At 43.3% G+C, this 25,230-nt stretch overlaps 1 protein-coding gene across 6 annotated transcripts in view; it reads right to left on the bottom strand.

Moving 5' to 3' along the window:
• MGAT1 (alpha-1,3-mannosyl-glycoprotein 2-beta-N-acetylglucosaminyltransferase) overlaps positions 1 to 25,230 on the bottom strand; it is a 45,661-nt gene that overhangs the window by 9,866 nt on the left and 10,565 nt on the right. For 5 of the 6 annotated variants that reach the window (XM_077911042.1, XM_077911043.1, XM_077911044.1 and 2 more), the window contains one exon: positions 21,075 to 23,668. The exons of the other annotated variant lie outside the window; for it this stretch is intronic. In XM_077911042.1, coding sequence (XP_077767168.1) covers positions 22,202 to 23,545 — 1,344 coding nt within the window. In that variant the 5' untranslated portion in view covers positions 23,546 to 23,668 and the 3' untranslated portion in view covers positions 21,075 to 22,201. Of the gene's footprint in view, positions 1 to 21,074; positions 23,669 to 25,230 lie in introns of those variants that run through there. 6 annotated transcript variants of the gene reach the window in all.

The following is a 25,230-nucleotide window of genomic DNA, read 5'->3' on the forward strand; positions in this document are numbered from 1 at the left end:
TTATAGCAGCAATGGCCACGATAGCCAAACTGTGGAAGGAGCCTCGGTGTCCATCCAAAGATGAATGGAGGGATCCCTGGGTGGCGCAGCAGTTTGGCGCCTGCCTTTGGCCCAGGGCGCGATCCTGGAGACCCGGGATCGAATCCCACGTCGGGCTCCTGGTGCCTGGAGCCTGCTTCTCCCTCTGCCTATGTCTCTGCCTCTCTCTCTCTCTCTCTCTGTGACTATCATAAATAAATAAAAAATTAAAAAAAAAACAAAGATGAATGGATAAAGAAGATGTGGTTTATGTATACAATGGAATATTACTCAGCCATTAGAAACGACAAATACCCACCATTTGCTTCAACGTGGATGGAACTGGAGGGTATTATGCTGAGTGAAGTAAGCCAGTCGGAGAAGGACAAACATTATATGTTCTCATTCATTTGGGGAATATAAATAATAGTGAAAGGGAATATAAGGGAAGGGGGAAGAAATGTGTGGGAAATATCAGAAAGGGAGACAGAACGTAAAGACTGCTAACTCTGGGAAACGAACTAGGGGTGGTGGAAGGGGAGGAGGGCGGGGGGTGGGAGCGAATGGGTGACGGGCACTGGGGGTTATTCTGTATGTTAGTAAATTGAACACCAATAAAAAATAAATTAAAAAAAAAGTTACTTGTCTTCACTTGTAGGTTAAGAACTTTTTTCCCCTTGCTGTTTTCAGGATTCTTTCCTTTTCTGTGTATTTTCTAAATTTTACTGTGATATGTCTTGGTGTTGGCCAGCTTTTGTTGAATTTGAGTGGAGTTCTCTGTGCCTCCTGGATTTGGATGTCTGTTTCCTTTCCTAGATTAGTAAAGTTTTCAGCTATAATTTTCTCAAATAAATCTTTTACCCCCTTTCCCCTCTCTTCTTTTGGGATTTCTGTGATGTGAATGTTATGCTTTATGGAGTCACTGAGCTCCCTAACTCTACATTTGTGATCCAATATTTATCTTTACCTTTTCCTTTCAGCTTTGTTATTTTCCACAATTTTATCTTGTTTATCACTGATTCATTCCTCTGCTTCTTCCACTCTTGTCAATACATCAGTTGGTTTCACATCTCTGTTATAGCATTTTAAAATTTTGGCTTGACTAGTTTTTAGGTCTTTTAGACTGTGGTAAGGGACTTCTTGGTGTCTTCTATGTTTTTCTGAGACCCAGAAGGTATCCTTATGATCGTCATTTTAAATTCTGGTTCAGGCATATCTGTTTTGATTAGAATCCCTGCCTGGGGATCCCTGGGTGGCGCAGCGGTTTGGCGCCTGCCTTTGGCCCAGGGCGCGATCCTGGAGACCCGGGATCGAATCCCACATCGGGCTCCTGGTGCATGGAGCCTGCTTCTTCCTCTGCCTGTGTCTCTGCCTCTCTCTCTCTCTCTCTCTGTGACTATCATAAATAAATAAAAATTAAAAAAAAAATAGAATCCCTGCCTGTATCCCTATCAAAATACCATGGACTTTCTTCAGAAAGTTGAAACAAATTATTTTAAGATTTGTGTGGAATCAGAAAAGACCCCGAATAGCCAGGGGAATTTTAAAAAAGAAAACCATAGCTGGGGGCATCACAATGCCAGATTTCAGGTTGTACTACAAAGCTGTGGTCATCAAGTCAGTGTGGCACTGGCAAAAAACAGACACATAGATCAATGGAACAGAATAGAGAATCCGGAAGTGGAACCTCAACTTTATGGTCAACTAATATTTGACAAAGGGGGAAAGACTATCCACTGGAAAAAAGACAGTCTCTTCAATAAATGGTGCTGGGAAAATTGGACATCCACATGCAGAAGAATGAAACTAGACCACTCTCTTGCACCAGCACCATACACAAAGATAAACTTAAAATGGATGAAAGATCTAAATGTGAGACAAGATTCCATCAAAATCCTAGAGGAGAACACAAGCAACACCCTTTTTGAACTCGGCCACAGTAACTTCTTGCAAGATACATCCACGAAGGCAAAAGAAATAAAAGCAAAAATGAACTATTGGGACTTCATCCAGATAAGAAGCTTTTGCACAGCAAAGGATACAGTCAACAAAACTCAAAGACAACCTACAGAATGGGAGAAGATATTTGCAAATGACATATCAGATAAAGGGCTAGTTTCCAAGATCTATAAAGAACTTCTTAAACTCAACACCAAAGAAACAAACAATCCAATCATGAAATGGGCAAAAGACATGAAGAGAAATCTCACAGAGAAAGACATAGACATGGCCAACACGCACATGAGAAAATGCTCTGCATCACTTGCCATCAGGGAAATACATATCAAAACCACAAATCAAAACCTCACACCAGTGAGAATGAGGAAAATTAACAAGGCAGGAAACCACAAATGTTGGAGAGGATGCGGAGAAAAGGGAACCCTCCTGCACTGTTGGTGGGAATGTGAACTGGTGCAGCCACTCTGGAAAACTGTGTGGAGGTTCCTCAAAGAGTTAAAAATAGACCTGCCCTACGACCCAGCAATTGCACTGTTGGGGATTTACCCCAAATATACAGACGCAATGAAATGCCAGGACACCTGCACCACGATGTTTCTAGCAGCAATGTCCACAATAGCCAAACTGTGGAAGGAGCCTCGGTGTCCATCGAAAGATGAATGGATAAAGAAGATGTGGTTTATGTATACAATGGAATATTACTCAGCCATTAGAAATGACAAGTACCCACCATTTGCTTCGACATGGGTGGAACTGGAGGGTATTATGCTGAGTGAAATAAATCAATCGGAGAAGGACAAACCTTATATGGTCTCATTCATTTGGGGAATATAAATAATAGTAAAAGGGAATAAAGGGGAAAGGAGAAAAATGAGTGGGAAATATCAGAAAGGGAGACAGAACACGAGAGACTCCTAACTGGGAAACGAACTAGGGGTGGTGGAAGGGGAGGTGGGCAGGGGTTGGGGGTGACTGGGTGACGGGCACTGAGGGGGGCACTTGACCGGATGAGCACTGGGTGTTATTCTATATGTTGGCAAATTGAACACCAATAGAAAATAAATTTATATTAAAAAAAAAGAATCCCTGCCTGTGACCTCTTCTTTTTCTTGTTGTGGATGAATTCTATGGTCTTGGCATTTTGTTTAGGTATCTGTCTCTGTGTTTTATGAAAATCTGTTATATTTCCTGCTTCTGAGAGTAATGGCTGTATTAAGAAAAGGTCCTATACTGTCCAGGATCTGGATCTTCAGAAATGTTTTTGGTGCATGCTCTGTGCACTCTGCTATTGTGTTTTGGCATCTTTCAGGTCAGTCCTCTGCAGTTACTCCTTGCCTGCAAGTGAGGAATATTTGGATCTTTTCCACTGTGTAGCAAGTTTTAACTCGGTGCATTTTGGTCTGCTTGTTAAAATAGGCTAGATCCTATTTCTGCTAAAGTTGAAGTTTTAGTAGTGAGTGACCAGTTCACTATGGTCAGTGGACTTGATTCATGTAGGAAGCTTTGTCTTGATCTTCTAGGGGAGGGATATGCTTCTGCTCTGTCTCTCAGGTACATTTGCCCTAGTTCAGAAGCGCTCCACAGTACAGGGATAGAGCTTGGTGTAAGTGGCTCAGGCCTCTACTGTATGTACTATGCTGCTCACTGAAGTCTGTCCGTACTTATTGGTAGGTGGGGGGAAATGGCATCAGCTGGCTCTCTCATCTCATGAGAAGAGAGTTCACCCCCACTGCTGTTTAGGAACACCTCATAGAAGAGCAAAAATCTCTCATTTATTCCAGACTTCCATCAGATCCCTGCCTTCACCCTGTCTGTGTCTAAGCCATCTGCCCACCCAGCGGTACTATGTTCCTATGTTTTATCTCAGGAATGCTCGATGGGTTTCAAAACTCCAAATTTTAGGGACCCAGCATGGCACAGACACTTGCTGATCCTCTGGGGAAGGGTCTCACCACATAAAGGCTGGTGCTGGTTTTTCCCAGAGGCAGCCCACAGTGCAGGGGCTTGGAATTTATGGTAAGTGCAGCAAAAAGCTGGTGTTCAGGTTAGATGACTTGAGCAGGTGTCTCTGCTCCTATGATAATGAATGGGACAGATTAATGGTGCCCACTGGCTCTTTTCTCCCTGGAAATGCAATGCTATCTCTCCTAAATGCAAGAAGAACTGTCTCTCTTACTGTGATACAGGGGATCCTCAGGCCACGTTGTGTGCTCCTGGGCCTCTGCCCTCCTTCTCCATAGAAGCACCTGTACATTGGCCAGGCTCCACCCTGCCAATAGCATGGGCTTCTAAAAATTTAGACTTTCAGTTTTACTGCTTGTGAAAACTTACAATTATCAGCCCCTCTCATTTTCCCAATGATTGCGAAGTGTTTTTCTTGTGTAATACCCTATGTCCTGCTCTCTCTCCCTTTCCCAATCTCTCTCTCTCTCCACTCTCTCTAAATTTTTTTTTAATTTTTTAATTTATTTATGATAGTCACAGAGAGAGAGAGAGAGAGAGAGAGAGGCAGAGACACAGGCAGAGGGAGAAGCAGGCTCCATGCACCAGGAGCCCGATGTGGGATTCGATCCCGGATCTCCAGGATCGCGCCCTGGGCCAAAGGCAGGCGCCAAACCGCTGCGCCACCCAGGGATCCCTCTCCACTCTCTCTAATCAAGGCTCCCTCCCCTCCACAGTACAGTGATTCTTTTCTACCCCAAATCATGTAGCTGCACCTCCTACCTTCCACAATATCTTTTCTCCTTCTAGTGTAGTTTGTTCTTTCAGTACTCAGATCAATTTCTTGGGTGTTCAGAATGATTTGATACTCATTTTAGCTATGTTTGAGGGATGATGCACAGATAAGGTCCTCCTACTTCTCCACCATCTTAACTCCCTCTTTATTATACTTTAATTGCTGATGTAGATGGTTTATTTCTGGAATCTCTCTCTCCTGTTCTATCAATCTATGTGTCGATTTTTTCTATTATTATGCTGTTTGGTATTCTATAGCTCTGTAGTGTATCTTGAAATCTGGAATTGTGATACCTCAAGCTTTTTCCTTCTTTTTCAAAATGCTTTGGCTAGTCATGGTCTTTTGTTGTTCCATACTATATAATTATTTCTTCTAGTTCTGTGATAAGTGTTTGGTATTTTGGTAGGGATTGCATGGAATCTGTAGATTGCCTTGGATAGTATGGACATTTTAATAATATTAATTCTCCCAGTGCATGAACATGGTATATTTTTCTATTTGTTTTGTATCTTATTTATTTCATCAGTGTATTATAGTTTTCACAGTATACCTTTCACCATATTGGCTAAATTTATTCCTGGATATTTTATTCTTTTTCATGCAAGTGTAAGTGGGATTTTTAAAACTTAGTTTTCTCCTTCTGGTACTTAATTATCAGTGTATAGAAATCCAACAGTTTCCTGTATATTCATTTTGAGTCTCATGTCTTTACTGAATTCACTTTTCAGTTCCAATAGATTTTTTGTTGTTGTTGTTGAGTCTTTACAGTTTTGCATGTATAATGTTATCTCATCTACAAACAGTGAAAGTGTTACTTCTTCCTTCCTTACCAATTAGGATACCTCTTACCCTTTTTCTTGTCCTATTGCTGTGGCTACTTCTTTCAGCACTATGATGAATAAAAGTTGTGAAAGTGGATATCATGTCACCTTCCTGATCTTCCAGGAAAGGCTTTCATTTTTTCACCACTGAATCTGATATTAGCATGGGTTTCTTTTTTCATATATGGCCTTTATTATTGAACTATGTTCCCTCTAACCCTGCTTTGTTGTGAATTATTATTATGAATGTATGTCATATTTTCTCTTGCCTTTGTGGATGTATCTTGCAAGAAGTTACTATGGCCGAGTTCAAAAAGGGTGTTGCCTGTGTTCTTCTCTAGGATTTTGATGGAATCTTGTCTCACATTTAGATCTTTCATCCATTTTGAGTTTATCTTTGTGTATGGTGAAAGAGAGTGGTCTAGTTTCATTCTTCTGCATGTGGATGTCCAATTTTCCCAGCACCATTTATTGAAGAGACTGTCTTTCTTCCAATGGATAGTCTTTCCTCCTTTATCGAATATTAGTTGCCCATAAAGTTCAGGGTCCACTTCTGGATTCTCTATTCTGTTCCACTGATCTATGTGTCTGTTTTTGTGCCAGTACCACACTGTCTTGATGACCACAGCTTTGTAGTACAACCTGAAATCTGGCATTGTGATGCCCCCAGATATGGTTTTCTTTTTTAAAATTCCCCTGGCTATTCGGGGTCTTTTCTGATTCCACACAAATCTTAAAATAATTTGTTCTAACTTTCTGAAGAAAGTCCATGGTATTTTGATAGGGATTGCATTAAACGTGTATATTGCCCTGGGTAACATTGACATTTTCACAATATTAATTCTGCCAATCCATGAGCATGGAATATTTTTCCATCTCTTTGTGTCTTCCTCAATTTCTTTCAGAAGTGTTCTATAGTTTTGAGGGTATAGATCCTTTACATCTTTGGTGAGGTTTATTCCTAGGTATCTTATGCTTTTGGGTGCAATTGTAAATGGGATTGACTCCTTAATTTCTCTTTCTTCAGTCTCATTGTTAGTGTATAGAAATGCCACTGACTTCTGGGCATTGATTTTGTATCCTGCCACGCTACCGAATTGCTGTATGAGTTCTAGCAATCTTGGGGTGGAGACTTTTGGGTTTTCTATGTAGAGTATCATGTCATCGGCGAAGAGAGAGAGTTTGACTTCTTCTTTGCCAATTTGAATGCCTTTAATGTCTTTTTGTTGTCTGATTGCTGAGGCTAGGACTTCCAGTACTATGTTGAATAGCAGTGGTGAGAGTGGACATCCCTGTCTTGTTCCTGATCTTAGGGGAAAGGCTCCCAGTGCTTCCCCATTGAGAATGATATTTGCTGTGGGCTTTTCATAGATGGCTTTTAAGATGTCGAGGAATGTTCCCTCTATCCCTACACTCTGAAGAGTTTTAATCAGGAATGGATGCTGTATTTTGTCAAATGCTTTCTCTGCATCCAATGAGAGGATCATATGGTTCTTGGTTTTTCTCTTGCTGATATGATGAATCACATTGATTGTTTTACGGGTGTTGAACCAGCCTTGTGTCCCAGGGATAAATCCTACTTGGTCATGGTGAATAATTTTCTTAATGTACGGTTGGATCCTATTGGCCAGTATCTTGTTGAGAATTTTTGCATCCATGTTCATCAGGGATATTGGTCTGTAATTCTCCTTTTTGGCGGGGTCTTTGTCTGGCTTTGGAATTAAGGTGATGCTGGCTTCATAGAACGAATTTGGAAGTACTCCATCTCTTTCTATCTTTCCAAACAGCTTTAGGAGAATAGGTATGATTTCTTCTTTAAACGTTTGATAAAATTCTCCTGGGAAGCCATCTGGCCCTGGACTCTTGTGTCTTGGGAGGTTTTTGATGACTGCTTCAATTTCCTCCCTGGTTATTGGCCTGTTCAGGTTTTCTATTTCTTCCTGTTCCAGTTTTGGTAGTTTGTGGCTTTCCAGGAATGCGTCCATTTCTTCTAGATTGCCTAATTTATTGGCGTATAGCTGTTCATAATATGTTTTTAAAATCGTTTGTATTTCCTTGGTGTTGGTAGTGATCTCTCCTTTCTCATTCATGATTTTATTAATTTGAGTCTTCTCTCTCTTCTTTTTAATAAGGCTGGCTAATGGTTTATCTATCTTATTAATTCTTTCAAAGAACCAACTCCTGGTTCTGTTGATCTGTTCCACAGTTCTTCTGGTCTCGATTTCGTTGAGTTCTGCTCGAATCTTTATTAACTCCCTTCTTCTCTTGGGTGTAGGATCTATTTGCTGTTTTTTCTCTAGCTCCTTTATGTGTAAGGTTAGCTTTTGTATTTGAGTTCTTTCCAGTTTTTGAATGGATGCTTGTATTGCGATGTATTTCCCCCTTAGGACTGCTTTTGCTGCATCCCAAAGATTTTGAACGGTTGTATCTTCATTCTCATTAGTTTCCATGAATCTTTTTAATTCTTCCTTAATTTCCTGGTTGACCCTTTTATCTTTTAGCAGGATGGTCCTTAACCTCCATGTGTTTGAGGTCCTTCCAAACTTCTTGTTGTGATTTAGTTCTAATTTCAAGGCATTATGGTCCGAGAATATGTAGGGGACAATCCCAATCTTTTGGTATCGGTTCAGACCCGATTTGTGACCCAATATGTGGTCTATTCTGGAGAAAGTTCCATGTGCGCTTGAGAAGAATGTGTATTCAGTTGAGTTTGGATGTAAAGTTCTGTAGATATCTGTGAAATCCATCTGGTCCAGTGTATCATTTAAAGCTCTCGTTTCTTTGGAGATGTTTTGCTTAGAAGACCTATCGAGTATAGAAAGAGCTAGATTGAAGTCACCAAGTATAAGTGTATTATTATCTAAGTATTTCTTCACTTTGGTTAATAATTGATTTATATATTTGGCAGCTCCCACATTCGGAGCATATATATTGAGGATTGTTAAGTCCTCTTGTTGAATAGATCCTTTAAGTATGATATAGTGTCCCTCTTCATCTCTCACTACAGTCTTTGGGGTAAATTTTAGTTTATCTGATATAAGGATGGCTACCCCTGCTTTCTTTTGAGGACCATTCGAATGGTAAATGGTTCTCCAACCTTTTATTTTCAGGCTGTAGGTGTCCTTCTGTCTCAAATGAGTCTCTTGTAGACAGCAAATAGATGGGTCCTGCTTTTTTATCCAGTCTGAAACCCTGCGCCTTTTGATGGGGTCATTAAGCCCGTTCACATTCAGAGTTACTATTGAGAGATATGAGTTTAGTGTCATCATGATATCTATTCAGTCTTTGTTTTTGTGGACTGTTCCACTGAACTTCTTCTTAAAGGGGAATTTTAAGAGGCCCCCTTAAAATTTCTTGCAGAGCTGGTTTGGAGGTCACATATTCTTTTAGTTGCTGCCTGTCTTGGAAGCTCTTTATCTCTCCTTCCATTTTGAATGAGAGCCTTGCTGGATAAAGTATTCTTGGTTGCATGTTCTTCTCATTTAGGACCCTGAATATATCCTGCCAGCCCTTTCTGGCCTGCCAGGTCTCTGTGGAGAGGTCTGCTGTTACCCTAATACTCCTCCCCATAAAAGTCAGGGATTTCTTGTCTCTTGCTGCTTTAAGGATCTTCTCCTTATCTTTGGAATTTGCAAGCTTCACAATTAAATGTCGAGGTGTTGAACGGTTTTTATTGATTTTAGGGGGGGATCTCTCTATTTCCTGGATCTGAATGCCTGTTTCCCTTCCCAGATTAGGAAAGTTTTCAGCTAGAATTTGTTCAAATACATATTCTGGCCCTCTGTCCCTTTCGGCGCCCTCGGGAACCCCAATTAAACGTAGGTTTTTCTTTCTCAGGCTGTCGTTTATTTCCCTTAATCTATCTTCATGGTCTTTTAATTGTTTGTCTCTTTTTTCCTCAGTTTCCCTCTTTGCTATCAACTTGTCTTCTATGTCACTCACTCGTTCTTCCACCTCGTTAACCCTCGTCGTTAGGACTTCTAGTTTGGATTGCATCTCATTCAATTGATTTTTAATTTCTGCCTGATTAGCTCTAAATTCTGCAGTCATGAAGTCTCTTGAGTCCTTTATACTTTTTTCTAGAGCCACCAGTAGCTGTATAATAGTGCTTCTGAATTGGCTTTCTGACATTGAATTGTAATCCAGATTTTGTAACTCTGTGGGAGAGAGGACTGTTTCTGATTCTTTCTTTTGAGGTGAGGTTTTCCTTCTAGTCATTTTGCTCAGTGCAGAGTGGCCAAAAGCAAGTTGTATTGGGAAAAAGAGAAAAAGAGAGGAGAGAAAGAAGGAAAGAAAAGAGAAAGAGAAAAAAAAAAAAGGGAAGAAAAAGAAAAAAAAACGAAAAAAAAAAAAAGAAGAAAAAGAGAAAGAAAAAGAACGGAGAAAAAAAAGGGGGTGGGGGAAGGAAACAAATCAAAAAGCAAAACAAAACAAAAACAAAAACAAAAACAAAAACAAATAAACAAAAAAAGAACCACCGGGGAGTATCTTCTGATTCTGTGTACTTTAAGTCCCTTGACTTCCCCTGGAACTTGTCTGTCCAGCTGGTCTTCTGGGGGAGGGGCCTGTTGTGCTGATTTTCAGGTGTTAGCAGTTGGGGGAGCTGCTGTGCCCCTGCCTGGTGCAGGGCTCAGTGGGGGTTGTTTACCCCGTGAGGCCGCAGGAGGAACAGCCCCAGTGGCGGGGCAGCTCTGGAAACCTGGATTCAGCTCCGGCAGGAACTCCGTCTGCAGGGCCTGGAGGCTCCGGGGCGGGGCCGCTGATGTGCTCAGCTCGGGGCAGGAGCGTCCTCGCTGTCCTGGGCCCTCCCGGCCTCTGCCTGTCCCGGGGGGAGACCAGATCCTGGGCTGTGTCCCGGCGCCCTGTGCTCCGGAGCCTGCGCTGGTGGATTCGCGCTCCCGGGCCGCGCAACCCCCTCCGCGGAGCCGCCGCCCGAGCCCCTCCAGCTGCTCAGGTCCCGCCGGGTCCCGCCGTGCGCGCTGCAGCCCTTAGGGAGCTCGGCGCACTCTCCTGGGCGCGCAGTTGCTGTTACTGTCCCCGGGAGCCCGAGAGCATCCCCGCCCTTCTGGGTCCTGCTCCAACTCCCCGCGAGCCCCTTTCCGCCCGGGAAGGTCGGTGCAGCTCCTGCTCCTCCGGGACGGGGCTCTCCTGTCCTGGGGACACTCGCCCCGGCCTCAGCCCGGCTCCTCGCGGGGCCCCTCCCCCTTGGAGGCCTTTGTTTCTTTACTTCTTTTCCCCCATTTTCCTACCTTGATAGAAGCGCGAACTCTTCTCACTGTAGCATTCCAGCTGGTCTCTCTTTAAATCTCAGGCCGAATTCATAGATTTTCAGGATAATTTGAAGGTTTTCTAGGTAGTTTGGTGGAGACAGGTGATTTGGGGACCCTGCTCTTCCGCCATCTTGCTCCTCCCCCTATGTCATATTTTCTCAAATGCATTTTCTGCATCTATTGAAATGGATCACATAGTTTTAATTCTTTATCTTGTTAATATGATGCATCACATTGATTAAATTTTGAACCACCCATGCATCCATAAAATAAATCTCACTTTATAGTGGTTAACTTTTTTAAAAAAGATTTTATTTTAGAGAAAGCAAGAGAGCAAGCACGAGCTGGGGGAGTGGCAGGCAGAGGGAGATGGAGAAGCAGGGATACTGATGTGGGGCTCAATCCAGGATCCTGGAACATGACCTGAGCTGAAGCAGGACACTTAACTGACTGAGTCACAGAGGTGCCCTTGATTTTCTAAGTTTAATATTGAATTTCATTTGGTAAAATTTTGTTGTGGAATTTTTACATCTATATTCATCAGAGATATTGGCCTGTAGATTTTTGTTTTCATTTTTTGTATATATTTTTTGGAGTTCAATTTGCCAACATATAGTACAACACCCCGTGCTCATCCTGTCAAGTTTCCCTCTCAGTGCCTGTCACCCCAACCTCCTGCCCACCTCCCTTTCCACTAACCCTTGTTCATTTCTCAAAGGTAGGAGTCTCTTATGCTCTGTCACCCTCTCTGATTTTTCCCACTTATTTTCCTTCTTTTCCCCTATAATCCCTTTCACTATTTTTTATATTCCTCATATGTGTGAAACCATATACTGTTTGTGTCTTTATTTGGTTTTTGTATTTATATAATGTTGGCCCTGTAAAATAAATTAGAAAGTTCTTCCTCTTCTATTTTCCCCCAATAGTTTGATAATAAGCATTAAGTACTCTTTAAACATTTGGTAGATGTTAACCAACTAGAAATTTAAGTAAATACATGAAACAAACAAACAAAAAATATTTGGGATCCCTGGGTGGCTCAGCAGTTGAGTGCCTTTAGCTCAGAGTATGATCCAAGGGTCCTGGGATCCAGTCCCGCCTTGGTCTCCCTGCATGGGGCCTGCTTCTTCCTCTGCCTATGCCTCTGCCTCTCTCTGTGTATCTCTCATGAATAAATAAAATTTTTTTAAAAAATAAATAAAATGAATAAAAGTTCGGTAGAAATCACCTGTGAAGCCATTGGGTCCTGCAGTTTCGTTTGTCAGGTGCTTTTTGATTATTGATTCAATTTAATTATTAATGATCTGTTCAGATTTTCTATTTACTTTTTATTGCATTTTGAAAGATGGTATACTTCTAGGAATTTATTTCTTCTAGATTTTCCAGTGTGCTGGAATATAATTTTTCTCAATATTATATTATAATCCTATACTTTTCTGTGTTTTTGTTGTTACTTAGGCTCCTTTATTTCTTTTTTCCTTAAGACTTTCTTTATTTATTCATGAGAGACACAGAGAGAGAGAGAGGCAGAGACACAAGCAGAGGGAGAAGCAGGCTCCATGCAGGGAGCTCGACGTCAAACTTGATCCTGGGTCTCCAGGATCACACCCTGGACTAAAGGCAGGGCTAAACCGCTGAGCCACCCAGACTACCTCAGGCTCCTTTCTTTCATATTTTATTTATTTGAGTCCTCTTGTTTTTATAAGTATGTTTAAAGTTTTCTCTTTTTGACTTTATCTTTTCAAAGAAACAGCCTTTGGTTTCATTGTTGTTATTGTTGTTGTTGTTAATTTATATTTTTAGTTGGTGTATTTTGTTTAAACATCACAAATAGAAAATGCTGGCACAGCCTTATTAAAAAGAAGAGAGAGAAGACTCAATAAAATCATGAATGAGAAAGGAGAGATCACTACCAACACCAAGGAAATACAAACGATTCTAAAAACATATTATGAACAGCTATACGCCAATAAATTAGGCAATCTAGAAGAAATGGATGTATTTCTGGAAAACCACAAATGACCAAACCAGAACTGGAAGAAATAGAAAACCTGAACAGGCCTATAAACAGGGAGGAAATTGAAGCAGTCATGAAAAACCTCCCAAGACACAAAAGTCCAGGGCCAGATGGCTTTCCAGGGGAATTCTATCAAACGTTTAAAGAAGAAACCATACCTATTCTCCTAAAGCTGTTTGGAAAGATAGAAAGAGATGGAGTACTTCCAAATTCGTTCTATGAGGCCAGCATCACCTTAATTTCAAAACCAGACAAAGACCCCACTAAAAAGGAGAATTACAGACCAATATCCCTGATGAACATGGATGCAAAAATTCTCAACAAGATACTAGCCAATAGGATCCAACAATACATTAAGAAGATTATTCACCATGACCAAGTAGGATTTATCCCCGGGACACAAGGCTGGTTCAACACTCGTAAAACAATCAATGTGATTCATCATATCAGCAAGAGAAAAACCAAGAACCATATGATCCTCTCAATAGATGCAGAGAAAGCATTTGACAAAATGCAGCATCCATTCCTGATCAAAACTCTTCAGAGTGTAGGATAGAGGGAACATACCTCGACATCTTAAAAGCCATCTACGAAAAGCCCACAGCAAATATCATTCTCAATGGGGAAGCACTGGGAGCCTTTCCCCTAAGATCAGGAACAAGACAGGGATGTCCACTCTCACCACTGCTATTCAACATAGTACTGGAAGTCCTAGCCTCAGCAATCAGACAACAAAAAGACATTAAGGGCATTCACATTGGCAAAGAAGAAGTCAAACTCTCCCTCTTCGCTGATGACATGATACTCTACATAGAAAACCCAAAAGTCTCCACCCCAAGATTGCTAGAACTCATACAGCAATTTGGCAGCGTGTCAGGATACAAAATCAGTGCCCAGAAATCAATGGCATTTCTATACACTAACAATGAGACTGAAGAAAGAGAAATTAAGGAGTCAAGCCCATTTACAATTGCACCCAAAAGCATAAGATACCTAGGAATAAACCTAACCAACGAGGTAAAGGATCTATACCCTAAAAACTATAGAACGCTTCTGAAAGAAATTGAGGAAGACACAAAGAGATGGAAAAATATTCCATGCTCGTGGATTGGCAGAATTAATATTGTGAAAATGTCAATGTTACCCAGGGCAATTTACACGTTTAATGCAATCCCTATCAAAATACCATGGACTTTCTTCAGAAAGTTGAAACAAATTATTTTAAGATTTGTGTGGAATCAGAAAAGACCCCGAATAGCCAGGGGAATTTTAAAAAAGAAAACCATATCTGGGGGCATCACAATGCCAGATTTCAGGTTGTACTACAAAGCTGTGGTCATCAAGTCAGTGTGGCACTGGCAAAAAACAGACACATAGATCAATGGAACAGAATAGAGAATCCGGAAGTGGAACCTCAACTTTATGGTCAACTAATATTTGACAAAGGGGGAAAAAAGACAGTCTCTTCAATCCACTGGAAAAAAGACAGTCTCTTCAATAAATGGTGCTGGGAAAATTGGACATCCACATGCAGAAGAATGAAACTAGACCACTCTCTTGCACCAGCACCATACACAAAGATAAACTTAAAATGGATGAAAGATCTAAATGTGAGACAAGATTCCATCAAAATCCTAGAGGAGAACACAAGCAACACCCTTTTTGAACTCGGCCACAGTAACTTCTTGCAAGATACATCCACGAAGGCAAAAGAAACAAAAGCAAAAATGAACTATTGGGACTTCATCCAGATAAGAAGCTTTTGCACAGCAAAGGATACAGTCAACAAAACTCAAAGACAACCTACAGAATGGGAGAAGATATTTGCAAATGACATATCAGATAAAGGGCTAGTTTCCAAGATCTATAAAGAACTTCTTAAACTCAACACCAAAGAAACAAACAATCCAATCATGAAATGGGCAAAAGACATGAAGAGAAATCTCACAGAGAAAGACATAGACATGGCCAACACGCACATGAGAAAATGCTCTGCATCACTTGCCATCAGGGAAATACATATCAAAACCACAAATCAAAACCTCACACCAGTGAGAATGGGGAAAATTAACAAGGCAGGAAACCACAAATGTTGGAGAGGATGCGGAGAAAAGGGAACCCTCTTACACTGTTGGTGGGAATGTGAACTGGTGCAGCCACTCTGGAAAACTGTGTGGAGGTTCCTCAAAGAGTTAAAAATAGACCTGCCCTACGACCCAGCAATTGCACTGTTGGGGATTTACCCCAAAGATGCAGACGCAATGAAATGCCAGGACACCTGCACCCCGATGTTTCTAGCAGCAATGTCCACAATAGCCAAACTGTGGAAGGAGCTTCGGTGTCCATCGAAAGATGAATGGATAAAGAAGATGTGGTTTATGTATACAATGGAATATTACTCAGCCTTTAGAAACGACAAATACCCGCCATTTGCTTCAACGTGGATAGAACTGGAGGGTATTATGCTGAGTGAAATAAGTCAATCGGAGAAGGACAAACATTATATGGTCTCATTCATTTGGGGAGTATAAAAAATAGTGAAACAGAATAAAGGGGAAAGGAGAAAAAATGGGTAGGAAATATCAGAAAGGGAGACAGAACATGAGAGACTCCTAACTGGATAAAGAACTAGGGGTGGTGGAAGGGCAGGTGGGAGGGGGTTGGTGTCACTGGGTGATGGGCACTGAGGGGGGCACTTGATGGGATGAACACTGGGTGTTATTCTATATGTTGGTAAATTGAACACCAATGAAAAATAAATTATTTTAAAAAAAAGAAAATGCTGGCACTCTTGTTGATGGCCTGGTACATGCTCAGGTGGCTGGTGTTGCGGCTGGAGAGACCCCTCTTCACTCTGCTTATGTAACAAATCTTTCATTTTTAAAGACCTTATATTGGTAAATTAGTATTTATTCACATAAAAACTGAGAGGAAGCCACAGAGAGTTCCAATACTTCTTCCACACATGCATAGGCAGTGGTCACAAGAATGTAAATCCCTCCCCCTTCTCTTGGAAAGAAATAATGGTAGGAAGAATACCACCAAAAAAAAAAAAAAAAAAAAAAAAGAATAACAACATCAAATGGGGATCAGTCAGAATGTGCCAGGCCAACTTTTCCTGGAGGCTCTCCTACAACAGTGAAACCAGCAGGCAGAGGGTCCAGGGAGAATGTGGGGTATACACTGTCAAAAACAGGCAAGGAGGGGCACCTGGGTGGCTCAGTGGGTCAGACAGCTGACCCTTGGTTTCAGCTCAGGTCATGATCTCAGGGCCTGGGACCAAGTCCCACATTGTATTGTATTGGATTGTATTGGATTGGATTGGATTTTTTTTAATTTATTTTATTTTTTATAGTTATCATGTTGTATATCACATCCAGGAACTTATTTATCTTCCAATTGGAAGTTTGTGCCTTTTGACTTCCTTTCCCTCACTGGTTTTAATTTTATCCCTTTGTCCCTCCAGCACTCAATTCCTGGGCTGCAGGGTTAATGACCAAATAACAGGATGACAAGAAAACAAGACGCCTAGATATTCCAGGAGCTTAACAATCAAGACACAGCTGACCTGTCCCCCTCTCCCTCACAAATTTCCAGTTTCTTCTGCTGAATGAAAAGCACTCTGGGCCCATTCACAGCTTTTCATGTGCCTCTTCTTTTCTCACTTTCTTACTAACCGGTCAGCAACGAGAGTTCAAAGGTCTTGGAATAAAGGCTGAGATCCGTTGTCTGTTTGAGAATCCTGAGGTCTGGGACGGAATCCTGAGGTCTGGTTCATGGTCACACAGTGAACAAGGAGTGGGCCAGGATGAAATAGCCACAATGCCATGAAGGGAAACTCCCAGAAGATACTTAGTATAGAGGCAATCACTCAGATCGTGCTCAAATCCTGAATGTAGAATTTTGCAGGGGGTCTGCTTGTGGATTCTCTCTCTCCTTCTCTGTCTGCTCTTCTTCTATGCTTTTGTGCCCAATCTCTCTCTAAAACAAATAAGTCAATCTTTTTTTAAAAAACACTTAAGGAGAAATAACCTGCTCCCTTGTCAATAGGCATTTCTGGGGCTAAGTGGCCTTTAAGATTTTCAGTTGTCATGTATGACCCTGGGAAAGCCTAGCCCCCTTAAGCACATTGGTTATGATTCTCACGCAGTCCACTAGGATTAGGGCCATAGGAAGCTTAAACTCTGCCCCTCTCCAGGTCAAGTTTCCTAATGCAGTCCTCAAAATCTCCCCATCATCCTCTCCTCTCATATCCTCTCCATCACTCACAAGTTCAGCCTCCCAAGCCTGGTGTGTGCCAGAGGTCCCAAACTTCCCACACAATCACTGCCTTCTTCCTTGGTAAAAGGAATCATAATTTGATTCTGCTGAATAGTTACTTTTTGCAGCAGACTAGTATGTCTGTGTGATCCAGTTCCAGCTAGGGAGTTGTATAATCAGGGTATTTGCTGGCTTCCAAGAAAGGAGCACTGGCAGCAGGAATTCACCTTTTGCCCTTCTTCCTTCTTCTTTTTTCCTTCTCAAATGTGAGCACTTTGATTAGAGCTCCTGCAGTCAAAGAGTAACTTCTAGGATGGAAGCTTCATGCTAAGGAGACAGAGAGACAAGACAGCTGGGCCCCTGATGACACAGGAATTGTCATGCTGCCCTACAGTACCTAGCTTTCACATAAGGCACTGTGATTAAAGTTTTCTGCTGTATGTAGCTGAATCTAATTCAATATACTGTCTCATCATTTTAGTATAAAGAGCCATATTTCAAGTAAGCTGAAGGGACAGTGGGGGAGAGAGGAACAGCCTTGGGACCACCCAGGCCCCTTTCTCTCAAAAGCAATGTCTGCTTCCTCCCACCATAAGGCAGGATCAAAAATGAAACCAAGGAAAAGAGAGCACCAGAGACAGAGATTTCTCTAGGATCTGGACAGTTGTTTTCATACATATTAATCTCCACAACCACCCCAAAGGGAGGCACTATTGTCCCTGCCTCACAGGAAGAGGCTCTGGCAGGACAAGTAGCTGGTACAGAATCAGATGTAAAAGCAGTGAGCCAGAGCTGGGTCCAGCTTAAGTCCTTCACATGCCAGACCTGGTCTCTGTGCCTCAGAACAAGAGGTGGTGGTCATCCTCTCACCTCTGCTCCAAGTATAAACTCTCTGTGATTGTCACCCAGAAAGTAAATGGGACAATAGATGGAGATTCAAGGGCCCCACTGAAGGCAAACCACTGATCTCTACAGAAATCCTGTCAGGAAGCCTGATATCCAGCATTTGTTAAAGAGTATTAAGAAAGAGGGTAAATGAGGAAAATTATGGTGAAGGTAAATATTTGACATGGTTATGAGACAATGTATAGGGGGTATATAAATGTTCAACTCAGATAAGGCTAAATAAATATTTCTGTATTTTTGTTATTGATAAATGTTTTATTCATTCATTCATACATTCATTTTGCAAGAAATGATGTTATTGAAAAATAAATGTTTTATTCATTCATTCATTCATTCATTCATTCATTCATACATTCATTTTGCAAGAAAGAAACCTGGTAGGTATAAAGAGAGATGAAGAGGAATGTGGAAGTGTGAATGTTTCTATTACTATCTGCTTTCTGGTTTTCTAAAATGAACAGGTATTGCTTTTGTAATAAGAAAAAAGGAAATTATACCTTTCATTTTAAAAGGGCATTGTATCTGACATTAAACACAGACTCCTCCAACCCAGCCAGGGCCCCAGCCTCCACCCCTGCTCCCACCCGTGGTCCTTACTCTGCCCTGGTGCCCAGGTCCCACTCCTAGCCCTGGCCTCTCAGCCCTGGCAGGATTCTGAACATACTCGGGTGGGTCAGCTCAGGGAGAACACAAAGACTCATTTGTCCACACTGAATGTGATCCACCTCACAAATGAGATTCCACTAAGATGACCCAGTAAAGGGAGAAAACTAAAAAAGAAACAATAGATCCAAAGTGGAGTCACTTGTGTTAAACCTGTCACTAAACAGGGCCTAATTCCTAACTGATTGCAGTTTCAATCTTCCCCAGGAATGTAGTTTTAACTAGTTTGGAATTTCCTGGTCAGCACTGATGAAGGAATCCACCAAAGGGAGGTGACCTTGCCCAAAATAACAGTTTTTGTCTGACTACCTTGTCCTGCCTTTCTTAGCCTTTTAAAGCTTGTCTCTACTTGCTAGATGGGATTCTACCCAATCATGAATTGTTCAATAAGGCCAATTAGATCTTTAAAATTTACTGGATTAAATATTTGCTATTTAACAATGGCAAAGGCCAAGAGACTGGTGGAAGGAAGATTCATGGTGGAAATGCAGAATCACTGTTCTCAGGAACCAGGGGCAGGAGGACGGCAGTAAGTGGAGGAAGGGCTGTGGATTACAGGCAGAGGCAGAAGTGCAAAGGCCAAGTCAGGGTATTGGCCTGGCTGAGAGCTGCTGGGCCAAGTCTTTTGTAGGCAGCTGAGACCCTGCATACCACTGAGAACTTCCACCTGCAGGAACTTGCAGCCTGCACCAGCCATGCTAGTTGGTCACCAGCTATTTCAGTGAGGGCCCACCTGGCAGGGGTGAAGTGAGCTAGGTGAACTCTTTGGAATTACCTTTACATCTCTGAACTGAAGGTTAATCCTGAAATATTTAATGCATGGTACTTTTGCATTTGGTATTTCTACACGTTTTGCATCTGCAGGAGGATCATGGTTCTGAATGGATGGCAGCCATGTACGTATGAATCACCCCTGAAAATGATTCAACAGGGTAAATGTGGCCTGAGGACCTACATCAAAAGGAAAAGAAACGACACAGAGACATCTAAAGTTCTCCTTGCTTCAGGAGAAACCTGAGGAATCTTCTAAGAGTGGCATTTCCTCTGAAATCTCTCCTGGAGGGCTGCCCCTGCCAGCCCACCATCTTAGGCAAACCAGGAAGTCCGGTCCCATTCACTACCCTGGGGCTTGAAGGTCAGGAGACCAAAGTACAAAGGAGGCTGAGGAGGCCATCCTGAAGGAGGGTAGTAAAGGATAGAAAGGGAATAGTCCAGTGTTAGGTGGTAGTTAAAAGCATGGGCCCCATTCAGATCCACCACTCCACCCAACCATATGTGTGACCCTGGGCAAAGAAACCTCTATGTGCCCATTTCCTCATCTCTGAAACAGGAGTTCTTATCACCAATTGCTTTGAGGATTAAATGAGTTAATGTTAACTACGGAGCACACAGGACAATGCACTTGGTGAGCAATTGTTTGGTACATTTAGTGCTAAGAACATGGAATTTGGCAAAGTGCTCCTGGCGCCGGTGTGTTGGGCCAGATTCAGTGCCTCACTGGACCTGTCACTATCCACAAATCATGGATAATGACCATCTCCCTACCCCAAAACAGGGTTAAATTAATCCACCTAGGAGCACATGGGAAGACAAAACTAGCTCTACAAAAATCTAAAAGGTTAAAATTAATGTCTGACCACGATTCCCTCAGCACACTCAGCATTCTTAAGCCCAGGAAAAGGGAAGCCAGAGCTACTCCCTTTCTGACCCGGTGACCTCACTCCCTCCACAGTTCATACATGTTAATCTCTCATGTTAATGGTATCTGTGAACAAAGTCACCTACGCAGAGTTTTCAAATCCACTAATAAAACATAAAAAAAAAAAAAAAAAATACAGAACCGAAACTCTCAGAATGTGTTTTACATGATCTAAGTTTCAGTAAGTTTGCCAGCTCCATGTGCGTGTTCTAGGTGGCAGCACAAAAGGCATCCTCACTGGGATCATGGTCAGGTCTCTGAATGTCACTGACAGAGCTTACCCTGGCATCAGCTCAGCATCCGGGAGCTCAGGAAGCACCCCAGGAGGCCCAGGAAATGGAGTCTGTGCCACTGGGGAGCACCCAGCACATAGACCTGCTTTATCAAGGACTGCCTGGGTTCTCTCAGACCAGGCCTTCAGGCTTACAGCAAGCTCAAATCCACTAAGGGTTCACAGCCCAACTCCAGAGATTAGCAGCAGGTGACTATAGCCTGGGACCCCCTCCACCTCCAAGCCTGGCCTTTCTTTCACACTCAACCCCTCCCAGCTCCCGTCTTCTGCTCATCTGCTTTCTTCCTTTAGCTGATCCACTTCCTCCTGCCATCCAGGCCTTTCCTTCAGTCCTGTTCTTCCTTCTTTTTCCTTCTTCTTGACTCTTCACCAACTTCTCTACTCCTCCTCCTGTCCCAGGACATATAAACACACACACATACAAACACACAGTTTTTCAGACAATTCAGCCTTTATTTTTGAAAATAATTCTGTAGCTTCAACTTTCTTCCAGGAATTGAGGTCAGGCCAGAAGCAAAAACACACACATTGCTCTCCAATCTGCCATCCTCATCCTAATCTGAGCAGACAAGTGAATGCCCAGGGTCTGCTAGAAGAGGAAGGCAGGAGCCATCCTGACTTGGCTGCTCTACCGCTCACCCTGAGAGGGCCACCAGAAGCCTCAACCTTCATGGAGGAGCCTGTGCACCAAACACCAGGGGCAAGGGGACACAAGGAGCTAATAATCTCTCTTCCAAAAAGCCAGCATGAAACCTCCTACAGTAATGGAGAAGGGATCCGTTTTTAGAAAGGCCAGGATCCAGGAACAGAGTCTGTTTCTTTGAGGCAGGATGAGGGAGGCATGTCCTATTACACAAAGGCTTTCCCCTACCACCTTTCCCTCCATTCCTCAGATAAGCTGAGGAGAGGTCTTGTTTCTCTCTTCAACTTTTCATCTTAGAATCACAAACTGCTAAGCTGCAAGGAAAGAAGAGCAGAAAGGAGGTCAGGGATAAGGAGACAGGTAAAGAGAAATAAGGGTGGATGGCAATAAACCCTGAATGCCTAACAGCTCCGCCCAGACTCTGATGAAACCCCTTTGGTTAGTCTCATTTTGGCCATAGGTAAGTCCCCTTTTCAAATAAGCCAACAACCCCTCAAACTGGGGGAAGGTGGGAATGGGGAGCAAATATAAGGGGATGAGCTCATACCCTGGTTGGAAGAGCAAGGACAAGGAAAATGAGAGCTGGTCAAGAGAGCTGCCAACCTCTCTACAGATGCTCTAGGAGAAAACCTGGAACATGGAAGTCTGTGGCTCCCACATGCCCAAGTCTCTCCCTACCACACAGTGGTTTCTTGCTTAATACCACCCAACGTACTCCAGAAAGTTTCCCGACTTGACCCCCTTGAGAACAGGAGAATAACTCTCACCCTATCCTCTGTGCTCCTGAATGCCACTCGAAAAAAGAAAACAAAAGATAAAGATAAATGTACCCAAGAGAGACACAAAGAGGACGATGCAGCCCATCTCAGCCCATGATATAACAAGGAAGATGCCCAGGAGGGACAGGCAGGCGCTGCTAATTCCAGCTAGGATCATAGCCATCCCACGTCTGTGGGGGGGCCAGGTGGACACGGCGGCCCCGGAACAGGAAGCTGACAATGCCCCGGTAGCCGGCCCTGGGGACACCGGACTTGAGGTCGTCCATGACTCCCAGAGCTTTGGCAAAGGCCTTGAAGCTGTCCCTGCCGGTGTACTGGACCCGCACTTCCCCCAGCTCGCTGCGCTCACTGGTCCTCACTTTTTCCACCTGCAGCAGGGGAGCCCCATAGACGCGGGCAAGGAAATCTCGGTCATAGGTCTCCTGCCGTAAGTATGACAGATCCAGCTGGGTGAAGGGCACAAAGTGCTGGTTCAGCTTAATGAATTTGAGGTGCTGGTCAAAGAACTGCCCATGGCTCACACCCTTGCGGCCAAAGGTCATCGTTCTGGAGATCTCAGGCCGCACACAGGCCCTGCCCTGCCGCTGCTCAGGCCTACGCATCCAGTCGTCCCAAAAGGCTCTGGGCCACTTGGGCTCCAGTTCGGCCCAGAGCTCGGCCAGCAGCAGCCAGCCCAGGCCAGGGAAGAAGTCAGTGCGGTACAGCAGCTCTGGCTTGCTGGAGTCCACCATCTGCTCCTTGCCGTTGTCATTCCAGGCAGACACACACCACAGGGAGGGGTCGGCCCTCAGCAGCGGGTATGTGGCCTGAAAGTACTCAAAGAAGTCTGGAGCCACCTCCAGGTCGTCCTCCACCACCACCGCTGCTGGGAACTTAAACTTGTGGAAGACCTGGCCCAGCGCCCAGCGGTAGTGCCGCGCAATCTTGTAGTAGCCCTGGAACTTGCGGTGGTCTGGGGGCACCGTGATGCTACTCAGGTCTGGCTGCCGGATGTGCGTGATGGCACTGCCGTAGGAGGCGATGACCTGGGCCGTTTCCTCATGCCCGCAGTCCTGACTGACAATTATGGGGAAGTGTTCGGCTGAGGGCCGGTAATGCAGCAGCTTGTCCAGGCAGCGCCGGACAGTGCTGCGGTCACAGGCGATGACCAGGATGGGGATCACAGCTGGTGGGGAGGACACAGGCACACGCGGTGGGGCAGGTGGAGCAGCAGTGGGCACCCTCCACCGCTGGCTCCACCGAGCATGATGCTCCCTGATCTGCTGCAACAGCCCTCTCTGGCGCTCCAACTCCACCTCTGCATCCTCGGCTAGACGGATCACCTCCCGGGTGAGGCTGGCGGGGTCATCATCGAGAGCGCTGTCTGAGGGCAGCCTGCTGGGTGACGGGCGCGTCCAGAAGAAAAGGAGCAGCAGGGCATTCCAGGCCACAAAGAGGATGGCGCCCCACAGCACAAGCCCAGCAGATTGCTTCTTCAGCATCCTGGCCCCCACAGGGGAGGGCAGCAAGGGTGGGGCTCGAGGCTGCCCTTTGCTTGCCTAGTTTACTTCCACAGCCCTAGGGATGCTTTCTCTGGCCTTTGGAAACAGGAAGCAGCCATGCACCTGAGGAGAAGACAAACAAAACCAACCTTCATCACAAAGGCATGCAGCTCTCCTGGGGGTGGAAGAATGGGGCCTGAAGGGGCATCCAAGAATAGGAGAAACAGTAGGGGAAGTGGGAGGCCAAGAGGTTGACTCCAGAGCTCTCTTAGAAATGAGCTGCCCATCTCTTAATCTGGGATAAAGAGGATAGGACAACACACTTCCCCCACTCCAAAATGAGTCCATGAGCCTCAGAAAAGCAATATGGTTTGAGTGAGAAATAAAGCGTGATGTTGTTAAGGAGGAAGCAACAGAACCCTACTTTTCCTCCCATACGTGAAAGACTTCAGTTTCAACTTCTCTGCAGAGTTTTAGGGGCAAGGATGGAGGTGAGTCTTTCTGCCTCCCATTCCTCAAATCAAATTGCTCACAGATTACTGATTTTAAAACCCTAATATTAGGGGTGCCTGGGAAGCTCAGTCAGTTAAGCATAGGACTCTTGGTACCAGCTCAGGTCTTGATCTCAGGGTGGTGAGATCAAGCCCCAGAGGGGCTCCAGGCTCAGCAGGGAGCCTGCTCCAATTTCTCTCCCTCTGCCCCTAGCTCACAGGCCCACGCTTTCGCTCTCTCAAATAAATAAATAAAATCTTTAAAAAAATAAAAATAAAAACTCTTAATATCACACCTCTAGGCTAAAGTCAGACCTTATCTAATAAGGAAGCACTAGCGGCATTCCCACAAAAGTCAGGGGCAAAGCCAAGCTGCCCACCATCTATATGACAATTTAACATTCTCTTGGAGGGATCAGCCAATGTGAATGGACTACAGAAGTGGAAAAAGAAGCATGACTATCTATTTGTTGATACTGTAAGAATATGCCTGGGAAACTGATAGAATCAATGATAAACCCAAACAACTGAAGAATTGAGCATAGTAGCAGGATATAAAACTAACAGGCACAAATCAGTAGCCTTCCTATACACAAAAAATAACTCATTAGAAGTCACAATGCTTGAGAAAACCCTATTTACAACAGCCATAAAAATTATAAACTATGTAAGAATAAACTTAACAAGGAATATTCAAAACCTACATGAGCAAGGTTTTGCTCATTAGCCTACCAACCATTAAAATACTACACATTACAAAGCTTCTATAATTAAAACGATGTGATGCTAGTAGGTAAATAAATAGATCCAAAGGAATACAATTTAAACTACAAAAACAGACCCAAATATGTGTAGAAACCCAATAGAAGATACAGGTGATATTTAAAATTACTAAGGCAAAAAAAATGGTCTATTAGTTGTTATAACAACTATACAGCTATTTGGAAAAACAAAATTATATAACTGTACAGAATAACTCCCAAGTGGATTAGAGTTCTAAATATAAAAAATCTAACTATACAAGTGCTAGAAGAAAATACACATCAATTCCTCTATAACCTGCATACAAAAAAAGGCTAAGTTTGATTCAAAATCTAGATGCAGTAATAAGTAAAACACTTGCATGATATAAACACAATTGGCCAAGTTGAAAGACAAACTGGGAGAGAATATTTGCAATATATATCACAAATA

The sequence above is a fragment of the Canis aureus genome, chromosome 10 (genome assembly GCF_053574225.1).
Source record: "Canis aureus isolate CA01 chromosome 10, VMU_Caureus_v.1.0, whole genome shotgun sequence".
NCBI lineage: Eukaryota > Metazoa > Chordata > Mammalia > Carnivora > Canidae > Canis > Canis aureus.